The sequence below is a fragment of the Cebidichthys violaceus genome, unplaced genomic scaffold (genome assembly GCF_023349555.1).
Source record: "Cebidichthys violaceus isolate CVI_PGR_0920_01 unplaced genomic scaffold, fCebVio1.0.p SCAF_12, whole genome shotgun sequence".
Taxonomy (NCBI): Eukaryota; Metazoa; Chordata; class Actinopteri; order Perciformes; family Stichaeidae; genus Cebidichthys; species Cebidichthys violaceus.
The window spans coordinates 3,561,695-3,587,426 of NW_027176285.1; the positions used below are offsets into that span (position 1 = coordinate 3,561,695).

A 25,732-nucleotide genomic window follows, 5' to 3' on the forward strand; every position below is an offset into this window, starting at 1 on the left:
AGACATTGTATCTGTTACATCATTTTTCTATATCAAATAAAGCATTCCACTGTCAAACCGTTGAGGCTGAAAGCTGTCAACGGTTAACTCATTTAAGAATTGTTTATTTTCCATGTGAAAGGCATTCATTTGACTCACAATAACTCGTTGTGTCGCTGGAAATGAAAAGCTGTGTGGTCGAAAGGCTTCAGTTATAATAACAAAGTGTGTTTAATTTTGACAGAAGGGACAGCAGGGGGGGGGAAATAATGTGCTCCTATTATCTCCCTAAAACAACAATAAGGAGTTCGATAACAAATGCTGTTGGAGGTCCATTTCATAATTATAGTAAGGAGCCCGGTACCAGCTTTGAGCACACAGACATGTGATAGAAATATATATATATATACATATACTGTATATTCTACAAGTAAGAATGTTGAATCCCTGTGTTCACAAAGGCACTTTAACACCTCATGTGTTACATGTCATTACGTTTGAATGTCATTTTCACAGTACTTCCAAAACAAAGGCATTGCATCAGTCATATATTTCCAAAAAAAGTATACCGTGGTTTAGATAAAGCTGTACCCCCCCCCCCCCCCCCCCCCCCCCTTTTTTTTTTTTTATTCCTCACACAGGCCATTTCAATTTGACTTCACTTTCCTCCATCTTATTTCTCTTTTCCTCCTCCTTTTTCCAGCTTCTCTCTGCTTTTGTAATGTTCTTCTGGAAGGTTCCTTAGCTTCTCAGCAGCCTACAGATACAAGAACACAGCAGTGCCACGATGATTTTTATACAGCTTTAAAGACAAACATAGGGACAGAAAGCGAATCTAGTGCAATCCTGGTTTTGCAATATACTTGGTATGCTGTGAGGGGGTCAGCCTTTGATGGCCTGCGGTGAAAACAAAGCCCCTATAGCGTCGCACCTCAAATCGTACTTTACTTTAAATCAGCAGAATCAATGAGGAACTCTGCACCGCACCAAAGCTGGCTTTGCACATGTGCATTGTTTGATATTCACCTGTTCAGGGGTGAGGTCCCTTTGCTCCTGGGCGAGCATCTCATACCCCACCATGAACTTCTTAACTGTAGCTGAGCGCAGCAGAGGAGGGTAGTAGTGAGCATGAAGCTGCCAATGAGAGTTGTCTTCCGTTAAATGGGGGCCGGTCGGGGCTCCTGAATGAAGAGAGGGAGACGTTAAGACTTGAGACACAGAGCCAGCTTTACTCAGTCAATCAGAGGCTGTTTCTATAGTTTAGTCCAGGACTTATTTCCATCGTGGTCAGTGTTCAGAGACACACAACCACATCCCTTTTGGTTTCAATTTATAAACATGCCCATGTCCTTATTTGGAGATGCTATCCAGCAGCCTTCTAATTTACCTTTTTTCCTAAAGGCTTGTGGTGTTCTGCACCTCCTTAATTGCAAGAGGCAGTTTCCACTCCATAGCACCAGCGGAGATAAAAGAAGCTTTTCCCAGCATGATTTAAACTCTATAATGATTCAGGTTTAGCTTTTCCTAGCTCTGGTATCGTGTGTGTGTGTGTGTGTGTGTGTGTGTGTGTGTGTGTGCACACTGAGGGCTGGTCTGCAAAGAGTACCCAGCAGATGGGTTGAGGGTTTAACAGTCTTAAATATTCCACACTTGTGATTGTCTAGTGAAATTGGGGAGACAGGAAAAGGACACCGTGCATATTTCGACTGTTGAAACTTTATACGAAAGTGTGGGTAGCCGTGGCGACAAAATATTTAAACGTCTCTCAATGTTTCTGCAAAAAAAAACTGGAGGACAGGTAAACACACAGACACAAACAGAATGGCAGCACGATCAAACACTAAAGGCTAATTAAGGATATGCATAGCCGGGACACAACAAGCTCATTTATCTCGCTGCCACACACACCGCATGAACGAGCCCCTCTGCTCATTAGCGCCTTTAAGCTGCAGACCAGACAGGCCCCCCTATCAGGTAGCTAACAGGATAAATTAAAGAAGCAGCCAGTGTTGACTCTGTGGGCAATAGAGCAATAATCTTACAAGTGCAATAAAAAAAAATAAAAAAATAAAGATTTTAAAGCACTTTCTGTGAGGAGGAACCGGTGATCCATTCTTTCAGAGATTGTTTTCTCTAACGACCACTGAGAACGCTCCGCTCTGATTAGCTGGCATGGGTCTACTAAATTCTGGTAATTGGACAGTATTACCAGGCACCGCTGACACAGGTGTTTGTATTCTAAATGAATGCATCAGTATTAAATTGTAGGTAATGTGCAGCAACAGTTTAGGCTTCATTGGGTTGGCTAAAGGGCTTTGAGTTTGTGGTGTTTGGTTTGTGTGACCAATACGGAACTAGATAAATAGCCAAGTGAGACATGTTCCCTCTTTTTCCCCCCACGTAAAAGGCCTGTTAGGAGTTTTTATTTTGTCTAAATCAAGGATTGTAAGACTGGAGCACCAGCAGGGAAAAAGTGAGTTGAAATGTGAGGTGTTGAAACTGGGTTTGAGATCTGATAAAGGCCTTAGAATATGGTCACATCATTTTCATACATCCAGAAATCGTTTCCTCTGAGGAAGCATTTTTCCTCAAATTTGTCGCCATTTCTCTGTCTAACTTGACAAAACTTGCAGATTAATGTATGACAAATTGCATAATCACACAACTCGATAAATACTCTTTAACAGGGGCATTACCAACGACACACTTTCAGTGATTTGTGACAGTATTTAACATTTTAAATGCCGTCTTTGTTCCCCGTGATGCTTTCTGATCTTGGTGGGAGGGGATTAGAAGTGGAAGTAGAAATATCTCTCTTTTAAAAAAAAACAAAACACAAAAGCCATTCAAAAATAGAATCACAGAGGCATTGTATTCCCAATACGAGAGACAGTTTCCTTACAATGGGAGCTAATCAGACACTGATAGAGACGACGCGAGAGAAGAAATGAAGAGAGAATGATGCTTCTATCAGTAGACAATTACCCACTTTTACATATTTTTGGGTGTGTTTCTTCTGCTGCATGCATGCAAACATATAAAAGAGTGCATATTTTAGAATTAATTTAAACTTACACATACGGACCACAACTTTTAACAGTTACTAGCGTCACATTGAGCGACAAATCACAACACTGTACATTTCCTTCTACTTATATCCAGATTGTTGCAACGTACGCACGTCTGTGTCCCTATATCCGTCTCCGTCTCCGTCTCTGTGTCCCACTCCTTTCATCTAGCCAGTACTGTAGTATGGTTTTCCTCCTGATGGAGTAAGCAGGTAGCTTTATCTAATCCATGATTTCCCAGGTGACTGAAACGCCATCCAACCACTTCTATCCCCACACTGCCACACAATAAACCCAGCCCAGAATAAAAGCTGGCTGCTCCGAAATGAGCTCAAATAAAGCACAAACACAGATGGGGAGATAAGGCAACTCATTATGTAAGGTGTGTGTTTCCAAATTAGATGGTCAGTGTGTGCATGTGTGACAGAGTGTAAGCGTGCCAAAGCACATCAATTATCATCCCAGCAGTCTCTTTTCCCTTAATCCCCCTTGATAAGGTGAAAATAACACTATTATTTGGGGAGTTTAAGGTTCTTTTGCCAATAAAAAAAACAACAAAAAACTGACCATATTCCATCAACTGCAAGAATGTAATAGAATAGAAAACACCAGGAAGTAGTAGCAGTTCATTAGGAAGGATAAGATGTTACATTTCACACTAAGTAAATCTTTAAGCTCTTACATTACAGTTGGCATATTAAACTAAAAGATCCACACACGACAGGTTACTATATGTGAAATGTGTTAAACTAGAGGTAACGTGTCTCTACATGCCGCTGGTGACGGAGATGTTGGACGGACAGATCAGCGGGTATTTGACATAAGAGGGGAATTGTTTCCAGAAGGCCAGACGGAGCTAAATGTATCTTCAGACAAGGTAACGCTACTGGAGCTAAAGTTAAATATGTGTCGAAGCGATGTGATATCGACAACGGTCCTGGCTTTGCCACAGGCTGCTGGGTGCCATCCTAAATTTCAGCAAAGACACATCTGCGGTATGTTAGTTTTTTTTTGGCCACGCCGTGGAAAGCTGTCTTTGGCTACAGCACAATGCCTTAAAGACAGGACAGACAGCATCAACAAGCAACACAATTTACATTTCACCAAGGACTGTGGAACATCTTTGCCACACTCTGCTTTCATAATAACTGTAGACATTGGCTAATTTGAAGAAAGTGCGTCTACCACTTGTACCTCTTTGGCAAATGTTTTCCCCCCATTTCTCCCCCAGCCTTGTAAAAAAAATAAAATCAAAATCATTCTCTTTGCCACAGAAAATACACTACCTGTGTATAACCTTCAGCACATTGCTTTAACACGGCCTTTTGACTTTGTATCTAAGAAATAAAACACACACACAAGATTAAAGCCAAAACTTAAGACACGGTCCGTAGGAGCCTTCACCACAGGCAACTTCAGACCCAGATTTTACTTCAGACATTTCATGTCTGATAAAATAAAAAGAAGAAAGTCGGTGAAAGACTGCGTCCTCTCATGCCCTCTGTTTATTTTCTCCACACTATCTCTCTTTTTTAAATCTTTAATGTGGGCTGCCTGGTCATTTGACCCAGGTGATCAGAAGTCTTCACAAAGCTACAGCGCTTCATTCTCCAGAATAGATCTGAGACGAGACAATCAATACAAATTGTCACTCTTGAAATTTGGATTAGTCTCTCACTGACTACGGAGCTGTAGTCTAAATTAAACAAGATGAATTTCAACCTTGCTGTTAGTCCTAAATGGTCATTATGTGCACACCTCACTGGCTTGAGGCCGTTCATGAAAGATGAAAAGCCCATCATTTGGGATTGGAACTATAAAACAGAGACGAAACAACAGACGAAAAGAAACTTCTTCACCGCAAAAGATGTTAAATTGATCGGCGCTTGGTGAGAGACATGTACACACCCTCCCAATACAGTATGTGTACAAGTTGTCCTGGTAGTGCATCTAGATCCATGCTGCGGTGTTTGTCTTCCCAGATTGGACATCATTCTGAATAAGAATGCCTTAGTCAGGAAGCAGTGAGAGGGTTTCCTGCTGCGGGGGGGGGGGTTGAACCTGCAACCTTTCGCTTCTACAAGGATCACTCGGAGCGCTCAGCCGTGATGACACGGCTCTCCTTTCTGTCACACATCACTCATCGCATCGCTGCACTCTGCTAACCTTTGTTCCAGTTTGAACCCGCTGCAAGGAGTTTTGTCTGACAATGCTCACAATAGGTCTCTCTCATCTCCCTCGCTGTCTCAGTCCAGGTAAATATCAGCCGATGGCTGCGCTGAGCTTGAGATTCACAAGAGGAACAGCTGTCTCGGTGGCAAACTTTAGTAGAAAGCGGTGCGGTCTTTGTGTGTTTGTGCAAGCTGCTTCTTCACAGCAGGCCAATTAAACACTTGCCCGGCAATCGTTAAACGAAGATTAATACTCGCTCGACTGTTGTGGTGTGAGGTATTTATAGATAGATTTATTTTGGATTTCATCATCCGAGATCTTTGGGAAATGTGTTTTGCCACTCTGCATGTTCTGTCCAAATGAAAATGTGATTTGCCTGCTTATTCACTTGCTCTCTGTCTTGTTACTGGCTCTTTCATTTCCTCTGACTGTGTGCACTATCATCTAAAGATGTAAAAAATAAACACCGGAACGAATCGCAACTTCATTTGAGATTAATACAAAGCCAGAGATATATAAAATGCGCACGCCGGATGCATCGGTTATTACATTATTATTATTATTAGTTATAACAGGGTAACAACGGTTATGCGTGTACAAAACATGAAATAAGGTGACGTGTCTGAGTGTGCATTGAAGTGTTAAAAACGTCACAGCTGAGGATTTCTCATTTGTCAGCAGAGATGAATGAAACGCAACAAGAGCTATCTAATCTGTAGGGAACACATGCTGCGTCCTAATTTACATACATCTTTCCAGTGACATTGGACAAGCTGATCAATATTCATGCGATATTAAAACCACGTTGGTGGATGATGTGACCTAATGTAAAGTAGAGGAAAAAAACACACTGGGTGCAACGATAGCAAGTCTTTTAAAATCCTGACTGTGACTCTACTTCACATATTTAACGACTTTCGCAGATAATGTGAACGGAGCTCGTTCGTATATCAAACTGACTGAGCGAACTTGTTAACGGCTGGCCTGATATGTGAACAGCCTCCAGTTTGTAGCAGTATTTGTGTTCCAATCCATCAATCCATCCACAGATTTTCATGTATTTAAATTAAAATTCTCTTTAATCTTTTTTTTTTTCCGCCATCTGTCCCTCTCTCCTTCTGTCACTCTGCAAAAGGAAACTTTAAATATTTTTTATTGTTATTGAAACTTTTTTCTTTTTAAACTCTCTCTCGTCTTACCGTGCCAGCCCATGGAGTAGGGGAAAGAGATTTCAAACAGATTGTCATACTTGGTCAGCAGTCGCTTCATCATGTCAGCCAGACCTGACAGACAGACAGCGAACAGGAGGACAGAGGAGAGAGAAAGAGGATATTAGTTAGTGAGTAGGGTAGTGATCAAATTAGGGACTGAAATTTTGAAGCAACTTCCTTAATTGATCACCTGCATCAACTCATAATTGATCAAATGATTAATTGAAGCTCACTGCATACATTATAATAAGCATGTCTTACTGACAGGTGCCGTTTACGGCTCAACCCAAATCAATAGGGTGTTTCTGAATCGGGCACATTCACAATACCGAATACATTGAGTATTTGAATTATCAATTAAATAAACAATTTATCAACATTCTCATTTTTTTTTTCAACAAACTCAATTCAGAATACACTAGATTAAACATAATGATGCTGCGCAATTTCCAGGGCTTATTGCAGAACATAACAAGCACTCATTTTTTCAAAATTCCACCCATGCTTGAGAAACTCTGATCTGGATACAATAAGAACATCTATGTACAAACTGTCGAAAAGCAGTAATGGGGGTTTGACGTAAAGCTGTATTTAAACAAGACTCTTTCTACGGTGCTATTTCTGTCACATAAAGAACAGCTGAAAATACTCTGAACTTATGTCCCAGTGAGACACAAACACCGTTGAGACAACTTTGACCATTTTCGGTCGATAGACTCGTCATTGATCTAATTGTTACTGGTGACTGATTGATTAAATGATCATTAGCAGCCCTACATCGGTCGCTCGTCTCAACAAATTGCTGTCGTTTAAAATGGCTGCAGGCACTACTGTTCGCCTGTGCTGATTCTCCCCCACGTTCAGTGTGAAGCATTGCTAATGCACTGTGTCTCAGAAGACACCGATCCGTCTTATCTGCGTACCTTCGGCTTCACACCTTCACTACACAGAAGCTCAATCAGCTAAACAGACTCTCGGCTGTCAGCAGAAGTCTTCCAAAATGAGCCAGCTGCTGATTCACAGATGCAATGTTTATCCTTGAGAGGCAATGGTACGTAATCTCACAAGATCTCAACAACCTTAAGAGAATTAGTTCTCATACAACAACAACAACAACAACAACAACAACAACATCTGCTTGAGTCATAAACACCATAATGACAGGGAGAGAGGGAAGTGAACGACAGAAAATAACACATTTATTTAATGATTAGCAAAGCATTGCATTGCTTTATAAACTATATAGAGGGAGGGTTGACAGGCAACAAATACATGCAACCACCATAATCTACTATGTACCAGCTGGAATTAGCATAATGTTAGCCATGGAGACATGCTTTAGACATCATCCATTCATAACTAGCATCCAAAAAAATGTAAACATTGGCTCATACTGTAAGAAGGTTTGGGCGTAATTGATTTTAAGTTTCATATATTGTTGAGCTGATTTGAACCCCATGGTTTGAATGTGCTGTGAATGCACAGGGAAGCTCATGACACACACACACACACACACACACACACACACACACACACACAGCAGGCCCCTTGGTCGGGAACCAAACCTGCAGGTTCCCCACTGAGCCGCTGAGTCCCTGTTGAACTAATCTTAATTACCTCCGCACTCTCTCAGTCACTCACTGTCAGTATCTTCACACTCACCCTCCCTCTCCTCTGCGGTCAGATCGTTGATCCTGAGGACATGTCGTCGAGGTAACAACAGCGTCTGGTAGGGCCACGTTGCCCAGTACGGAACCACCGCCAGCCAATCAGAAGTCTCCACCACCACACGCTCCTAGAGAAGAGACACAATCAAAAATGTGTTTGGGTATATTTCAACTGGTGAGTAAGTATTGTTGAGGTAACTGCTGTTTCTAAACAATTGGAGCCAGTGAACCTGACCTGGAGAATCTGAAATCAGTGTATAGAATCTGAGCATCTTTAATGAACATCATCCAGCCGGTTAAGCACCTTGAACCCTCCTCTTCAGTGAATCGAAGTTCTTAAAAAACTGTTCAAGCAATCTTAGCAGTCGATGTATCAAACCTAGTACTCCACATTAGAGAGGACTGCCGGTCTCACAACCATCTGCTGCTACTTTGACTTGCTGTCTCAGATCCTGTTTTTTTTTTTTTTTTCTTGAGTCCCTCTCTTTTCATGTCTGCTCTTCTTCTGACAGTCTTTCAGGTAATTACTGTAAACGATTTCAAAGCTGAACGTTGATGAAACGACCACACGTTGCGAACATTTACTCCCATTAGCTATAATGAACACACACACACACATATATAAACAGAGACAAGTAAACGCACAAACTTGTTCAGACCGCTTTGGCTTATTAAGTCACCTCACAAACATGTATTCAGACCAGAATGACTTGAATAAAAACAAGGAATACTAAGTATAAAAACAGGGCAAAGGTTGACTGAGCACGCTCTTACTTTACGACAAACTGAGTTCAAAATGGTTCTAAAACAGGTCAGTGGCTGTTCGCAGCATGAAGCCTTATTACCATAAACTGTTTGAATGCAGAATGTGTCAGAAGCTGAGATTTAACAAGCTGATGAGTGGGCACAAACACGAGCCGACCTTGGTATTACAATTCATCAGAAATACGTAGATTAGCTCAGAGTCTGTGTGTGAGTGTGTGAGTGTGTGTGTGTGTGTGTGTGTGTGTGTGTGTGTGTGTGTGTGTGTGTGTGTGTGTGTGCGTGTGCTAAACAGCAGCAGTAAGAATCAGCTCCAAACTAATCCCGAAATCACCGCGCAAATCTTTCTTTCTCTCTCTCTCTCTCCCTGTTGCTTTACTTTGCATTGGATTTCCAGTAACTGCATGTATTTCCTAACACAACTCCCTGTATGCATCAGTCTGATTACAAACTGAGACGGAAAGGCTGCCGTGTAGAGGCCTCGGAGCATAAACAACAATTTGCAGCAGGGTTGATCGACCGTCGAGCGTGGTTCCTAAAGCTGTATTGATTTTAGTTGTTTTTTTTGGCCACTTGGGGGCAGAAGAACCCCACAACGTCCTGACAGATAATCACCTTATAAAGTTGTTCATGCAAACAGCCTGTTTTGAGAGAATAAAGTGGTTCCTTAGCTGCTACATGCTCAGCTATGTTCACCGGCTAGTTGACAACTTTGCTATTTAGTGGATTTATTTCTTCATTTGCTGAAAAGAGCTGCCTGCTGCTACTGATAACAGAGTGGTGAGACTGAACTGTACAGTAAATGTGCCATGAAACCAAAGCAATGAGCTAAATGAGTCTTATTAATTGCCATTTTGTAACATTGCCAGTTCAAAAGAGACAAGCCTGAGATATAGGAAGTTAAGCTTATCCCTTCACATTAATGTAGCGCATTCATAGCATTATGTTCTGTAACACGTTAGAGTTGTAGAGCACTCATCAATCAATCTAGCTAGCTAGCAAGCTAGCCGTAGTGCTAAATAACTTGTGGATCTTTTATAGTGTGCTGGGTCTGAGCCATATGACCGACATGTCCGTAGATTTAGGTTGAAATGTTCATGAAAGACAAATCACACCTGTATGATGCTCCTGCCTGGTACATGGAGTCCAGTAGCCTCACCTAATTGCAGCATATCTCTGCCCGACTCAACCTGAGCAGAGGCACAATCAGCCAGAATAAGTGTCGGGCCAGAGGTTTGTAGCTTGAACATGTTTTGGACAGTATTTACCATTTTCGTCTCACAGTAGTTGAGTTCTGGGATCACAGCTCAACCCTGTGGCACACAGAGGGCTCTGCGTGAACGTTGCATGTGTACTCTGGCTTTCCCCTCGGGCATTCCAGTCCTCCACCAATAAGCTTAATGTAAAAAAAAAAAAAAAGCATCTGCGCCCTCAAATCTGTGCAAAAATAATAAAAGTATGTATTGGGACTCCTTCACCATGTCTCTAGTCTCAGAAATGGAGTTGTTTTTTCTAAAAGTCCACTGGCTCATATTTCCACATGCTTTTTGAGAGTCTTTGTGTTGTAGTTTTGATGTCAAGTGACCGATACCATATCAGATGTTCTTTGGGTTCACGTACCCTGTCTACCAAGCAGTGTGTTTTGGAATGATGTCATTTCTCAATACATCAAGATAACAAAAAACTTTTTTATTGGCTTCACTGCAGCTAAGAAAAGTCGGAAACCTGCACAGTGTTTTTATTTTTATTTATATATATATATATATATATATATATATATATATACTAATATATTAAATAGTGGGCTTCCTCTTTTCACAATCTCATTGTTTCAGACATATTTTATAATTACTTTTGCTGATTTTCTCACTTTTTCTTTCCTTCTCAAGATTTTTATTAGCTTTTCATTATATTGCCTTTATACAGTATTTCAGTCCAAACTATTAATGCTTGTTCTGTGTGAAAACTAATTAAAATGTAAAAGAAATATTGTCAGTAACCAGACACCAAAGCAAAGAGAGAGTGTTTGGGCATCCTAGGCCATGAATCTCCCAGCGGTTTGAACAAACTTGTCCGGGCATTAGTGCATAATTAAGGCATCTACTGGGAACGCTGTGGTGTTTAAGACTAAGAGTAATCTAACAGAATCCTAATGAACTTTACTTGCAGTAAAGGATTCTACTTAGTGCCTGGTGCAATAACACTTTGACTATGGCTTCCTTTTCAACAAATATTTTGAAAGTAAGAAAATGAGGAGGGGATAAAAAGCGGGCGATTGTATTGATGGCATGTCTATCTCTAAAGTGTTTAGCGACACCATTAGGAACAGCATTTTATGTTGTTGTTCAAAAATATTGACTTTACATATTCTACTTCTTTGTATAATATACAGCTTTCTCCACTTCAATCTCAAACTTCCTCACCCTGTTTTTCCAGCATGTCTGTCCTCTGCTGCCTTTAACAGGATTATAAAGGAGCAGAATGGAGACAGAAAAATAAGAGAGGACCAGGATGGAAAGGGAAGATTGAAGAGGAGGAGGGGTGGAGTGAAGAGAAGAGAAAGAGAGCGGGAGGGAGTGGAGGATGTCCTAAAACAGGCACCTCACAGACGGCAAATCCCAAAGACTTTCATTCAATTAGTTTACAAAGTTTTGGTTTCAAAGTCAAGAGTGTCACCAGGGAGCCGAACCCCAATTCAAACTCCTCCAAACACTGCAGTGTGCCAATTTATGGTCCTAACCTCGGGTCAGAGAGACAGGAGCTAAAGGAGAGAGAGAGTGACACACACACACACACGCACGCACGCACGCACACACACACACACACACTTCCACTCTGATTTTATAAAGGTCAGTCCCCATGAGCAGCTGTCTAGGAGATTCAAGTGTCTACTCTGCTCTTCTCGAAACCTTAATGCTATCCCCTCTCTCTCTCACACACACACACACACACACACACACACACACACACACACACACACACACACACACACACACACACACACACACACACACACACACACACACACTCGATCCCGGTAGAACATGCAGGTATCAGCTCATTCCCTGAATGAATCAGTGGCTGTCTGATTTCTCTTCTCCATCTTCCCGCCACATCTCTCTGTGTGACTTTGTGTCTCGGTTTCTGTCCTTCCTCGTCTCCTTCCGCTCTCTTGTCTCCTCATCATCGAGCCCATTCTCCCTCTCCAGCTCCTCTTGAAGAAGAATGTAATACTTTTATTTGTAGTCACTCAAAAGACACAGCTTTAATTCCAGTGAAGAACGGCAAACAGAAAGATCCTCCTCTTGAGATAGACCCCGAGTGGATTTCAGCATTGTGTGGAGAGTGGCTAATCAGGCTGGGATGTGTTGCAGTAAAGTGAACAATTCAGGAAAAGACAAACAGGGAAAAAGTTGCAGGTTTTACTTTGTCCAAGCTTTTCCTTTGGTGTTTAGATAACCATTCTGTCTTGGTTACATTGTCTAGCATGAACGCTAAACTCAATCGTTGCATATGCAGTGTGAAGCGAAGTTATGAAATTATGTTTCACGTATTGATTAGCTTAGCCAATGTCGGACCAGTGACTTCCTGGAGCCACACAAGCCAAGCTGAAGTAGCGGCTGCTGGCTCCAGGTACGTATTCATGGTACAGATGATGTGATGTTGATTCTCTCACCTAACTCTCAGTAAGAAGGCTAATAACTCAAACTATTCCTTTAACTGTCATCCTACCAATTGTTTTTATATACTGTTCACATCCGATAGGTGCTTTAGTCTATCTACAGTAGCCCAGAACAGACAAACCAAACATTCGCTCTAGCTTTTTATGTTACCAGAAGGTCATCGTAGTTCTCCGACACGGTTGGAGAGGGAGGGGTGAGCGGAGAGGTATTCAGGTTCCTAATTTACGGTATTAGACACAGATTTCCTCATGTGTTCTGAGTTTGTTTTACACAATATACAAATTAACCGTAATTTACCAATAATGATAATCTGTTTGTTTGTATTTTTAACTTCAGATGACATTAATTACATAACTAATTTTAAGAATAAATAAGTAAAAATAAAAAAAAAAGTGCTTATCAATATGATTTCTCAATATATTTGGTTGAGACAACTTCATAATTCCCAGTTGGCAGCATGAACAAACACTAAATAATGTGAATGAAATAAACAGAGAACATATTTTTACCAGTTCTCTTACACTCAATTCCTGTGACATGCTAAAAAGTAATGTCATTAAGGCTTTCCATTCAGTCTGAGAACAGATGTAGGACACACACACACACACACACACACACACACACACACACACACACACACACACACACACACACACACACACACACACAAGGAAACCCTTGGATAACACTGAACCCGCAGCACAATCAGCATGGGAGGAGAGGTGATAAATTGACATCAAATAATCCTCCTAAACCCAAATAAATGCAATCTGTTCATTGCTACTTAAACTCAAGGACTTAAAAGGTGGAAGTCTAAAAGGTAAAGTGATAAAGTGTTGCAGGTTAATCGCATTAGGACAAGATAAACCGACAGCACATTTGATTGGTTTATCACTGGACAAACACAAAGGAACCCAGTTTCAAGAAGGGCTTTAGCTTTGAATATAACCTGAGATTAAGTGTAGTAAATAACAAAAGTAGCATAAGCAAGACATCTCTTTCTACAGCTCCAGGTAGCGAAGCGAAGAAGTCACGGCTCCGTCGAGTTTAGTTCTACTGTAGAGAGTTCCTTCACGGATTCCACCAAAATCTGTGCTTACTAATCAGACATGTTCCAACGCGCTGAATGCGCTCAGGGCTGCGTTAAGACTCTTTCATCGACGGTTAGTGCTGCCGATGCTCAAAACACACGACTGGAAAATCACTCAAATCGTCGCACAGGTTAAAGACGGATGACGCTGCGTTATGCTAATGAGCATCTCTGCCGTCCAATGACACGCTTCACTGACTGAAAGAAAAAAAGAGAAAGATGAAGAAAGAGAGAGAGAGAGAGAGAGAGAGAGAGAGAGAGAAGCATGTCGGGAAAAGGTGGAAGTGGATGGATTAAGCGAGAGGCAAATTATGATGTCACCTATTTGCATAAATCTCGTATTTAGGGACTTTTTTGTTTATTATTTACTATTATTACACAGTCAGCTAAGATGACGTCCCCATCACCATTCACGATATTTGTCATGGTCATCAAATCCAAATTTTAGTGAGGTAATCAATTGGGCCATTCAAAATAAGCACTTCATTTAATCAAACATGCCTTTTAAGCCATTATTGCTTGATTCAATGTGACTGACCTCTATAGGCGGGAACGCCAGATTTGACGCACTACTTCCCATCGTACAGATGTCAGAATTCATATTGAATAGTCCAGGAAAGACTAAATGTTTAACGCTGCTTATCATGTGAGCTACACATTGTTTATTTAATAAAATGCTAGCATGTAGCCCATTTTCGGCACCTAAAATCCCTGAAACTAATGATAAACTGCACACAAACATTGTGTGTTTTCTGTTTGGAAAATTTCAATGTGAATGAAAAAAACAACAACTGCCTTCTCTGTATGACTGTTGAAAGGTATTCTGGGAAATGTACCCAAATTACCCAAATGAAAGTAAAACTAGGTGAAACCAAGTGACGGTACATTACAAGCCTTTGAGGGCAAAATCGAACTTTCAATGTTCTTTTTTGACATTAATTGCATTTGTGTATGGGTGTACTATATATATATATATATATATATATACTATACCTTTTTCTCAGCCTCTTGCTTGGCGTATTGCAGCAGCAGCGGTTCTCCATGTGTCTGATGGTAGTCTCTCTGACAGCGGTCTGACAGAGCCGGCTCATTAGGGAGGAAGTTGCTGGCCCACACCTATGATATAACAGGAGCCGGAAAGAAGATGGAGGAAGATAATGATGAGACATCACAGAAATCAAAAAAACGTAGTTATCTATGTATGTTACAAAATAAAAGAGGTAATAAGCAATCTGCCTACTCCCCCCCCCCCCCCCCCCCCCCCCCCCCGCTCCATTTCCAAATGACCTCATTCATTTGAAATAGGGTCATTCATCAATACTATTCAATAAATTATTGTTCCACAGGTGCAGAGATTTCTTGGTTTCAAAAAAAAAAAAAAATCACTTTAATTCTTCCATTCAGGCTTTTTGAGATTGATGAATCTGTTCTACCCTGCAGTCACTGCTGGCTTTCATTTATTTCAATGCAGTGTGAAAATCAACTTGCAGACACTAAAACGTAATTGAGATGGGTCCTTCATCAGTGAACAGCGAGGTTCCATGCACAGGCTCCGAAAACATATTTTCTCCATCAGCTTGTTACCGAGAGCGTTAGGGTCGTAGAGTACATGAACACACAATCATACAATCTTCTGCCAAAATTGGAACAGCTGTGGTTATTTTAGGACATATTATCTGTATTTTTTTTTGTTTTTTTTGGGGGTCCGTGCTTCTGTCACATGGTCTGAAGCGGGCAGGGCTCAGTTGGTTTTGACAATATTTGAATCAAAATGTGACGTCAGTTGTTTCGTTTTTTTTTTGCTATGATCCCATGTCACTGTCAATCAAATCTGACCAAACCACACCCACAGAAGTCCTGATGAAGCAGATTAGCTGAGTTTTGTCACGGTATCGTTGCATGAAAATACAGTTGAAAGTGTGGATCGATAATACAATGTTTCAAGTCATTTCAAGAATATGTCATTTTTTTGTGAATGGGCTAAAATAGGCAAAAACATTATATGTTATATATATATATATATATATATATATATATATATATATATGTTAAAGCACTCTTCTCTGTGCCCATAGAGACGCACTCACTGATGAAATTAGCTTAAGTTCAAAGGAGCTGTTTTGATGTTGAGACTTCACTCTCATCAGCCACCGACTGGCATTCCGTGTCAGCCGGTACCCGCTCTCAATGAGACGCTGGTATTCACTTTGATTGAAACGGTAAACAGCCCCTGGAGAAAGCAGACAGTTTGACGCCGTAAAACAGATGAGATGCTGCAGGTCATTTCATTCGAGGAAAACATTCATTTGCGTCACAGCGCTGCGGTTCCTTCTCAATCGCGCTTCGGAGAAAACCGCTTCTGGGCTGCGGAATTAGCTTCATAATGCACTTCAACTGCATCTCAGAAAGCTCTTCATGGATAACCGAGAACATCCCGACAGACGTTGGGATTATTTATGTTTGCACTTAATGCTGTTTTAATGGCTGTAAAAGCAGGTAAGGAGTGCCAAATGACCCTAACGTGTAACTCCGTGTAACACTGCTGCGTGATGAATCAGCACCTGCTGGGGTTTTAAACAGGAGGCACCTTACATATGGGTTTGTCGTAATTAGCATTCAAACTAATCGACACAAATATATGCAGAAATGCAAAACTAAATATACATTACTCTGATGAGTAAGACCTTCACCAGAATATTGATTAGCTATTGCTGTGCTGCAAAGCAGTTTGTGTGTGTTTCTGATGGACAGTGGTGTTTCTTTGGGCCTCTAGTTTGGTTTCTTTTCATTATTTATTATGTACATATCGTAGGGTCTAGGCATTAATGTCAACTGCTTTACAGGTGGTATTTTTGCACTTTTACCTTTATTTTTTTTAAAGCTTTCAGGCCTATTAAAGTAGATTTTTACTGAAAGTAACACGTTTGTGTCACCAGGAGTAGGTTTTCCAATTATAATATTCCATCGCATGAACAGAGTAATGATCAGAGGCGTCCTGCGCTGCTTATAGGAGCACTGCTTCAGGCTGCATGGCTAATTGTTTTCTGATTAAACACTCCACGTTTTCAACCAGAATGCAGTCATAGGCTTCCTCCATTACAAAAAGAGGATAAAGAAAACTGTATCAACTTCATGGGCAGTCCAAAAAAAAAAAAAGACTATTAATATTCCGGGAACATACGTTTTTCCTTTCACCACTCAGATGGAAATACATACAGCTCTGTCTCTCTGAGGCCAAAGTTATCAAAAGCAACGATGCCTGCAGAACATGATTAACATTTTCTGTTCGTTACTCTTCAAAGTTCTAGATCTACTCTATGCGTTCTGGCCTGGAGGGGTAGCCTGGCTGTACACACACACACACACACACACACACACACACACACACACACACACACACACACACACACACACACACACACACACACACACACATTTACTCTCTTTTCCGACACTTTGATGTCTTAGGAAAGGGGGATCTGGACTGCAGGAGAAAGTAACAAAACTGACCAAACTTTTAAAAAAGCTTCCTCAAAGACTGGCTCCAGGTTTGACTTTGTCTCGTAGTGGTGGACCGCAATAAAAAAAGAGCACACTGTTTTTTCATCTTATTGTAATAAAAGTACAAACAAGACTTTGACGCCACCTGAATACATATTTTATAAGGGTTTCCATCTCAATCCCAAACTTTCTCCCTTTGGTACGGTACTTTTTTTCTGAAGTACCTAATGACACAGTGTGTTAAAACCATGTTATTCTGAGGTCACATACTGCCCTCTGCTGTTCATTTGTATATTACAGCACAGACTCAAGTACAGCAGGCCTTTGTTTCTGTATGGAGTCGAAAATTCCTTTTACTCCAAAAGCCGGATGATTTGAAATGTCATTGATCAAGCAGAACATCTGCAGGACCGTTAAGTTACGATGACACTTTTAAGAGCTCCTCACCTCAGAGAACTCTGTTCTTTTTCCCGTTTTGTGTCTTAAAATAGCTTCTAATAGTCTCTCTTACGCAACAGCTGCTGCTGCTGCTGCTTTATTTGTGGACAGCAGTGAATGATTAAGACACTATTCTAAAAGCTACACATTTTGGGAAAGCGGTATGACCTTTACAGGTGTTGGGAGGCCGTTTTTTTTTTTCTTTTCTCTTTTTTTTTCCCCCCCCTTTTCCAAAAATGTCAACCTATCAGGGTTTGTCAGTGTGCTGCCTTTAGAATAAATGAGACGGGCTCACTACGTCTGAAACCTGAAGTGTTTGATCTGTTGTCTTTTATCTACATTTAAATGTGTTTTCTGATTGCTTGACATAGCGGTTCACTCTGACAGCAGCTTCTCTGACCAAATGAGAAGAAGGCAATCTCATATGTGCTGGGCAGGGTGAAGACAAAGTTCCCCACTGGGAGTGAATGAAGCGGACTTTCTCAGTGTTACAGCAAAATACATGGACTTCCAGCAACTTGTGTATTATTATTATCAGGCTGATAACTGGGATTTCTGTCTCTGATGGGCCCATCTCAATTTGGAAAGCTGACATATTATATTGATCATTTTGACAAAAGCATTGCTGTTTAGAATTCAACATATCACTCTGTCAACAACAACCATTGTTCTGTTTTTGTTTTTGTCTTTCTCCCTCCTGATTGTGCTCGCTCTCAACATCACACTGTGACGTGCAGTTTGACAGGCAACGCCACGGTCTCTCTGAATTGTTGGTTTTGTCTGAATCACATTAATGAAAAGGCAAACGTGAAAAGACAAGAAAACACCCAAACGGTAATAAAGATGTGATCACGCTATTAAAAAAAAAAGAAAAAAAAAAAAAGACAAAAAACAGAAAAGACAGAAATAACAGACACACACAAAATGTGACAGCATCACACATTCATTGGTGAAGAGTGAATTAACAGCTTTTTTTAACAAACTTAATTTGTCATCGTGAATCTGATAAGACGGCGTCATAGATGTGCAAATTGGACCGGTGACACAAAATCATATTGTGCTCATGTGATAAAAGCGTTTCATTTCAAGTACTCCTGAACTCTGTATTCTCACTTCAAGGACAAGTAAGTGATTCGTGTCGTTGAAGTCGCTCATGTTTTCGCATACAGGCGAGTACAACGATTACCTTGTGTGTTTATGCATCTGTGCATTTCCTACCTGACAGTGAGGATGTGGATTTGAACAGCCCATCATAGCGCCTTTGTTCTCAAAGATCTAAAAACAGAAAAATAGAGGAGGAAAATGTAAAGTTCAGTTTACCTTTTTTTACTCATATGTAGTGCGACAAAGCTAAACAAAGCGAATCAAAACTATTTCTAAGAGAAGAGCAGAGGAAGAACCTCGTATGTCAGCACCTGGAGGAAATTGCTTTGTTCCCTGAGTCAAAAGTCAGACTGAACAAGTCTCTCTGGGACTCTTGATCAGAGCAAATACTTGCTGATGAAGATGAATTAAAACTAGAGGGGCTGGGGAAATGGTGCTGTCCTTGGTGCTGATATTTGTTACTTCACACCGTTTCAAATCCCCTGCGGCTATGTATGCATTTGTCTGTTTAGTGAGAATACTTAGAGATCTCAAAATCCGGTGCCTTGCTCTTGGACACTTCAAAAGATGTCCGCACTCACAACATGTATTTTTCAATCTCAGGAAGGAATTTTTGATTTGACGACATCATAAGTTACCAACATCTACACTATCACCATAGAAGTAAACGGAATGGGACTGGTTCAGAAATGCAGAACATGAGCTATATCTAGGGATTGTTCTAATATCGGATATGTCAATATAAATATATATATATATAAATATAATCTAAGAATGTTGACACACTAGTCATATCTCTGTGCAGACTAGAGAAATGGTATAAATTGGGAGGTCAGTGTTCCTGGGGAAGCTAATGATACATGAATGGCCATTTGAGTGTGTTGAAATAATAGCTATGGAACAAAAAATGTACATTTAATCAAAAATGAAGAAAGAAGTCTTAAAGAGCATTGGTTGGGAATCACCAATCTCTCGCTGCGCTACTGAAGTTAGAAGCTGACCTATGGAGCTTAACCAGAAGCTGTTTAGAGTAAAATGCTTTACTTACGATTCTACAGCTCTAGCTTATGTATTTTCCACAGTGATGGCTTATGGGAGTCATGCGTACTGTAGTATTTGGGGCCATATAACACAATGAACACACAAAACCTAAAAAAGATGGGATTGCGAATTTTTTTTTCGGATTTAGTTGCTGAATATCAATCTTTTACACCTAATAATGTGCCATAACCAGTAAAGTTGTACATCAGCTTCTGACCTCCGCGGCATCTTTATTCGCTGTAAAAATGTTCAGCATTTTATATAGGAGAAAAAAATGAATTGCTAGGTTGTATAAACTTTGTCATTTTCTGTTATCGACATCCTTCTCTCTCTGCTGCTGCTGCTGCCGTTTGAATTTACAAGTTGCCCGGAGGCATCATTAAAGTTGTATCCAATGATCCAGAGGGATCAGTGACGAAAGGTTTACCTGCTTTTACATTTTACAGGTGTCCAGCCCTGGGAGACACTACATCAATCATGTGTGAACGTTAACAGGAGTGAGTGTGTGTGTGTGTGTGTGTGTGTGTGTGTGTCTGTGCGCATCTCATACCTGAACCCAGGGGTATGTGTTTCCTAGTTCTTCAACAAGCTCCGCCCACTTGTCAATCACTTTGACAACCTCTTGTTTCTTCATGAGAGGGAGGGTGACGTCTGACCAGGGATGGAAACACATGACCTTACTGAAAGCAGAGGCGAAAAAGAGACAGAGAAGATGGCGGCAGAGATGTTAGATAGTGGGAAGGTGATAACCCCCCCCCCCCCAAAAAAAAAGAAGGAAGTTGGGGTTTCAGTGCTTTGCTCATGGGCACCTTGACAGTAGCATCTTAATTACATTCCTGCACCAATCTCAGGTGTTTAAACCAGGGAAGAAAAATCTATTTAAAAAAAGTGAATTCTTCACCTCTCATCCCATCTTTGTTCTGTCTGGCTCTCTATTTCTTCCGTGTGTTTATGATCTATTGTGATGTCCTTTGTTCTTGTTCTTGTTAATAAGTGATGCATGTGCTGCTGCTGTCTTGCCTGGATTTTCAGTATGATATATATTTTTCTTAAAGAGTCTTGATCTACCGTGTTTAAGACGCCGTGTTATTGACAGCAGAAGTCGTCGTTTCTGGTGTCCAGTGAAATCACTGCTCTGTACTTCCCAGAGACCGCGTCGTCAAAAACAGCTACAAATCTTCTTTGACATGTTTTGCTTTGGATATCGTGTTGAAGCTCTTGTTTGTGGTGCTCTTCGGATCAAAGGATACGTGGTCGCACTTGGAAAATAGCATTGTATTGCATTGATTGTGAATATGATAAGAGACAGGCATGACGGGGTTTGACTTGTTGATTTGACACGTGTCCAGGGTCAGATTGACAAAGCATCCAGTTTATATGCGCTCAGAGCTTTACTCATAATATACACTGTGATATATGAACAACGCTCACTTCTGTTAAAAACTAAAAGTGAGCATGACTAACTGAACAAAAAAAACAGTGTGATTATATGTTTTAACCAGTTTTTGTAAAGTGTGTGTATGTTATTCCACATATTCATATTTGCTTTCAACCTGACCTATGTTGCCCAGTGGAAACCAGCTCGACTGTCAGAGTCAGAAAAATGTAATTTCTATCAACAGACAGGCTCCTCTAAGGGCCCGAGCAGCTAGTACATGATCAATAATTGATAATGACTTTGGTGTTTATGCTCTGAGCAAAACTGAATGGTCGTGTTTATGAATTGTTCATGAGTATCATAGAAGCTACAAGCACTCCATAGACTGCGTACTGCACTTCTGTGTGTGTGTGTGTGTGTGTGTGTGTGTGTGTGTGTGTGTGTGTGTGTGTGTGTGTGTGTGTGTATATATATATATATATATTTGTGAGCCCTGTTGTATTAGTTTTATCAGTGCAGTGTGGGTTGAATAATGTCTCAAAGTCTAATACAATTAAATGCTGGGAAACAATTGTAATTAATGGAAACTTCCAAAGAAATGAAGTTACATAACAGTCCCTTACTAGGAAACTCTAGGGACACTCTTAGGCCTGTACAATTAAATATCAATGAAGTAGTACTACCAAGTCATTTGCCACAGTATTTAGGCTCATTCTGCTGAGAGAGGATGTATGACTGAGAAGGGGTGATGCAATAAGTCATTAGAAGGTTCTCTTCCCTCGCTTCATCTCGCTTTTGTCTCCCATGACCCAAATCCCCCAAAATCCCATTTCCCATTTTGTTTTCCCTCTAATTGGCTCTCTGAACGTTGCTGCAGGGCAGAACGCACTAGTCCAGCTTCCGAGCTCCCTCTTACTTTGACACGGTCACAAGTCTGCGTGTGAAAACTGTACCAAACAAACACGTACACGACCCCTGCATCGGGAAAAGACAAAACACACACACACACACACACACACACACACACACACACACACACACACACACACACAGACTGGATCTGTGAGGTTGAAATGAATACCCTGAAATGTAACAATCAATCAATAACAAGACAGAGCAACCCGACAATCAGTGCTGTTTCTCTGCTTGTTACTCTGCGAGTGCATGCGGCAAGAAATAACCGACAGCCTCTACACCTGCCAACACATGGGAAGTTTGGTTTTCAACACAGCGCTGGCAGTACGGTGTTTTGATTGAATCTATTATTCAGCCGTTATCTAACTCTGCTGTCGGGCAGAATCACCAAAAGTATTCCCGAAATGAGATACAAAGACCTACAGTCTACAGACTGATGTCTTTGCTACGATAACAAAATGTGAAAGGGTTGTATGTGTGTTTTGAAGCTTCACTTCCCGGTATATGGCACAGTACGAGCGATGTGAGGTCAAGTTTCAAGAGAGAGAAAAATCTTTATCAGCAAAGGTTTTGTGTAACTTAGCTATGTGTGGATCTATTGATACACTACTGTGTATTGCGTATGCAAGGGTTCGCTTACAAAGCCCCCCGTTAGGGTTCCCAGACCACATATCGACTTTGACAGGGACTAAATCCAACAGTCAATGCTGATAGATCAGGAAGCTGGTTCAAACTATTTCATGAAGGAATACAACATATTCCCAGGAATAGGATGGTTTGAGACAAGAGGACCTCTTATTTCCCTGTGTTCCAAAAAGGGTCTGAGGTCAATATCACTGGACTGAAGTCCATGTCATCAGAACATTCAAGCGTCCAGGTCGTTGAAAATGGAGAGAGAAAACATCCCCATCAGGTGGTGCCACGGAGGATTGCACACATCTTAACGCATGTATTGAGAGTGAGGATTTGTGATTTATTTTTGCATAGTTCACAATGTCCTGAAAACAAGTGGCATGCCGCGTGTTGATTAACAAAATTGCCTTCTTCTAATAGCTGATTATGCTGATGAAAATCACAACAACGTATGAGCGTTGCCTCAGCATGACTGCTCTGATTGCACTCATCAGTTCAGATTTAAGAAGTCATAAATTTGAATGTATCATAATTTTTTTTTTTTACAAAAGGAACATTGATTAAGATGCATCCTTGACTGAATTCTAACCGCACGCTAATTTAGATTATGCATGTGTTTAACATTCATCTCATTGTAACACTGTAGTTTATTGGTAAAGGACCGGGTACAACATGAAACATTGCCGTTTTCAAGAAACAGTTTTAGTTTAACATTACATTGCATCCTTTACACATCCTTAGCACACAGCATACAGTACGACAGCATTGACACAGTGACCATCCCTGCAATGTGTGACGGGACGCTTTGTTCTTACCAGACGCCCCTGGCAGCTTTAGACTGGAACAATGGATGTTGATCTGAACCTGAAGAACACAGCACTAGTAAAATGTTTCAACATGAAGGGTTGTATTATACTTTGAACAATTCATTCGCTTTACAATTTGAAGTACATTGATTCGCACCCATTAGGCCTAATTGACTAGTTTATTGGGCCGTGAAATCATCTCAAAAATAAATTGTTTTCTGCCTGAGATGTAGATAAAATAACAGTATTCTATTTGAATGTACTTTCACTTAACAGCAAAAAAAAATGTTTCAGCACTGATATATTTCAACCAGTGGTTTAAATAGTTTCTGATGTGTAATGCAACTACTATCAGAAATACTCCTCACCAGGATCTGGGGCATCGGGCTGAAGAGCGGGGAAGTCATTTTCAAAAAGAAAAGTGCTGTCATAGTCGGGATTTACCTGTCGAGAAATAGACAGGAAAGAAAACACCGATTTTGTTGTCCAAAGCGAATGTAATTTAGAATTGGCATGTACTTGGTAGCTGAAGGAGTCCAGACATGTATCAATAATTTTCATACTAGCTTGTTGCACTTATTGTATTCGTATTACTTATAGCACTAACTGTTTTTCTTGTTTCTGCACTGTACTTTGGCTCTGAGTTATGCTCTGCTTCATGCTCTTAGATGCTTGTTTGGAAAAGGAAATGTACTTATGACTTCTGGTGACTAGTAGTTCTTTTATTACCAATGTTGAATGCACGTATTGTAAGTCGCTTTGGATAAAAGCGTCTGCTAAATGACTGTAATGTAATGTAATGTAATAATTTAATATTATTGATGCATTAGTCCTTTAGTGAAATGGTTTATTTCAGAATCAACAGTGACTAACTGCAGCCCCTCGACTGCAGAGGAGCATGGATGATCTGTGACATCATCTACATGTTTCTCAAAGTTCTATTTAAAGTCTGGAGCTTGGGTATGCTGCTTGCTGATGCTCTTTGTACATTACTGGAGGCCTATGTATTCATAAATTGAATCAATTACACCTGTTCTTACCTCTCCGTTTGCACGTGTGTTCCCGGGACAGAGTGGGTTGCGGGGGTCACGTCTGGGTACGTGTTCCTCCGGAGGTTTCTCCACCTGACCCGCCCAGGGTCTCTTCATGCGGTGGGCCGACACAAGGACCCAGGTGTCACGCAGAGGGTTGTAACGCAGGTGTTGGTGCTCTGAGGGAGACATGAGACAAGGAAAGGCAAATAAATAACACAGAGAGCGGGTTCTTTTGAGAGCCAAAACAAGGACCAATGTAATCATGTGCATGTGAAATCAACCTGACCAATTAGTCACTCCAAGCTCATTATATCCTCTTTAACCTGTGTGTAGAGGAGGGAATTGTTCATGTGTCTTGTTGAATGTTGCCAAGAATATTTATTTTCATTATCAATGAATTGCTAAATAATTTCACATGTTGACAATATTCTGTATTTTGTCGGGGAAAAAAATGCGTGTGTTCCTGTAGCTGTGCGGATTATGCGGAGGACTGTTTGCTGTACTTGCAGCAGTAAAAGCAGCAGGAACTCAAGTCACGAGACTACACAGCTGGCTGTGTGTACTGTAACGCAATAAGCACTCTGTCAATGCAGGAAGACAGGCCGAAGTAATTGGGTGGTTTGGCATCAACATGTATTGATTTCTGAGAACCTATACAGTCTATTTCACACGGAAATGCAATATGATCGAACAACAATGAAAATATAGAATATATATATATAGACATTTATAAAGTACGGGGACTAGTACTCTTTAGTGTAATAAATCCATAGAAAGTTCGATAGTATATTCTACTTATTTGTAAAACGTCTGTTTGAGTGGATTTGACGTTTAGTAAGGAAAAGTGACGTAAAACAACCATTTTTTTTTAATAGAGCTTTAAATAAATTCTCTGCACAGACGTAAACAATCTGCAGGTACCGATGTCCTGAATGAATGGACTTCGTTTTTACCGCTCGTAATTTAACAACGCTCCGTACCTTTTGGATCAAAACTGGCTTCTTTTGCGCCGCTCATGTTGGCCGGTGCTGTTTGATAACTGTCACCTCTCCGGCGTTAAATCACTGAACTTTAATTGACAGTTAAGTTAGCTACCGAACTGTCTCCTGTCCGTGAAACTCCTCGGCCTACTTCCTGTTTTTTTGACAGGCGGAAAAAAAACATGCTGTTTGGGACAAATCGACATGATATGACAAATCTCTAAAAGTCCAGAAATAATGGGCGAAAATGACCAAATAATAACAAAATAG

At 40.7% G+C, this 25,732-nt stretch overlaps 1 protein-coding gene across 2 annotated transcripts; it reads right to left on the minus strand.

Annotated features, from left to right (window-relative positions):
- Nucleotides 1-599: 599 nt before the first annotated feature.
- On the minus strand, nt 600-25,600 carry galt (galactose-1-phosphate uridylyltransferase). Of its 2 annotated transcripts, none has more exons than XM_068705927.1 (11): nt 25,463-25,600; nt 24,489-24,658; nt 23,817-23,892; nt 23,458-23,506; nt 20,267-20,396; nt 18,790-18,846; nt 14,626-14,748; nt 8,093-8,225; nt 6,419-6,502; nt 1,006-1,160; nt 600-736 (listed from the first exon to the last, which is right to left on the minus strand). In XM_068705927.1, exons 1-11 carry the CDS (start codon nt 25,497-25,499, stop codon nt 653-655), a joined length of 1,098 nt encoding a protein of 365 aa, XP_068562028.1. In that variant the 5' UTR covers nt 25,500-25,600; the 3' UTR covers nt 600-652. The 2 variants fall into 2 exon arrangements, with proteins under 2 accessions (XP_068562028.1, XP_068562027.1); XM_068705926.1 differs by having other exon boundaries at nt 23,458-23,521.
- Nucleotides 25,601-25,732: the final 132 nt, after the last annotated feature.

Bases quoted from the DNA above. Each gene is read 5' to 3' on its own strand.
- galt (XM_068705926.1), bottom strand. From the start codon at position 25,499: ATGAGCGGCGCAAAAGAAGCCAGTTTTGATCCAAAAG. The intron at 23,893-24,488 runs GTAAGAACAGGT...ATTTCTCGACAG, and splicing joins ACACACGTGCAAACGGAGAG to GTAAATCCCGACTATGACAG. The intron at 18,847-20,266 runs GTATGAGATGCG...TTCTGTTTTTAG, and splicing joins ACACATACCCCTGGGTTCAG to ATCTTTGAGAACAAAGGCGC.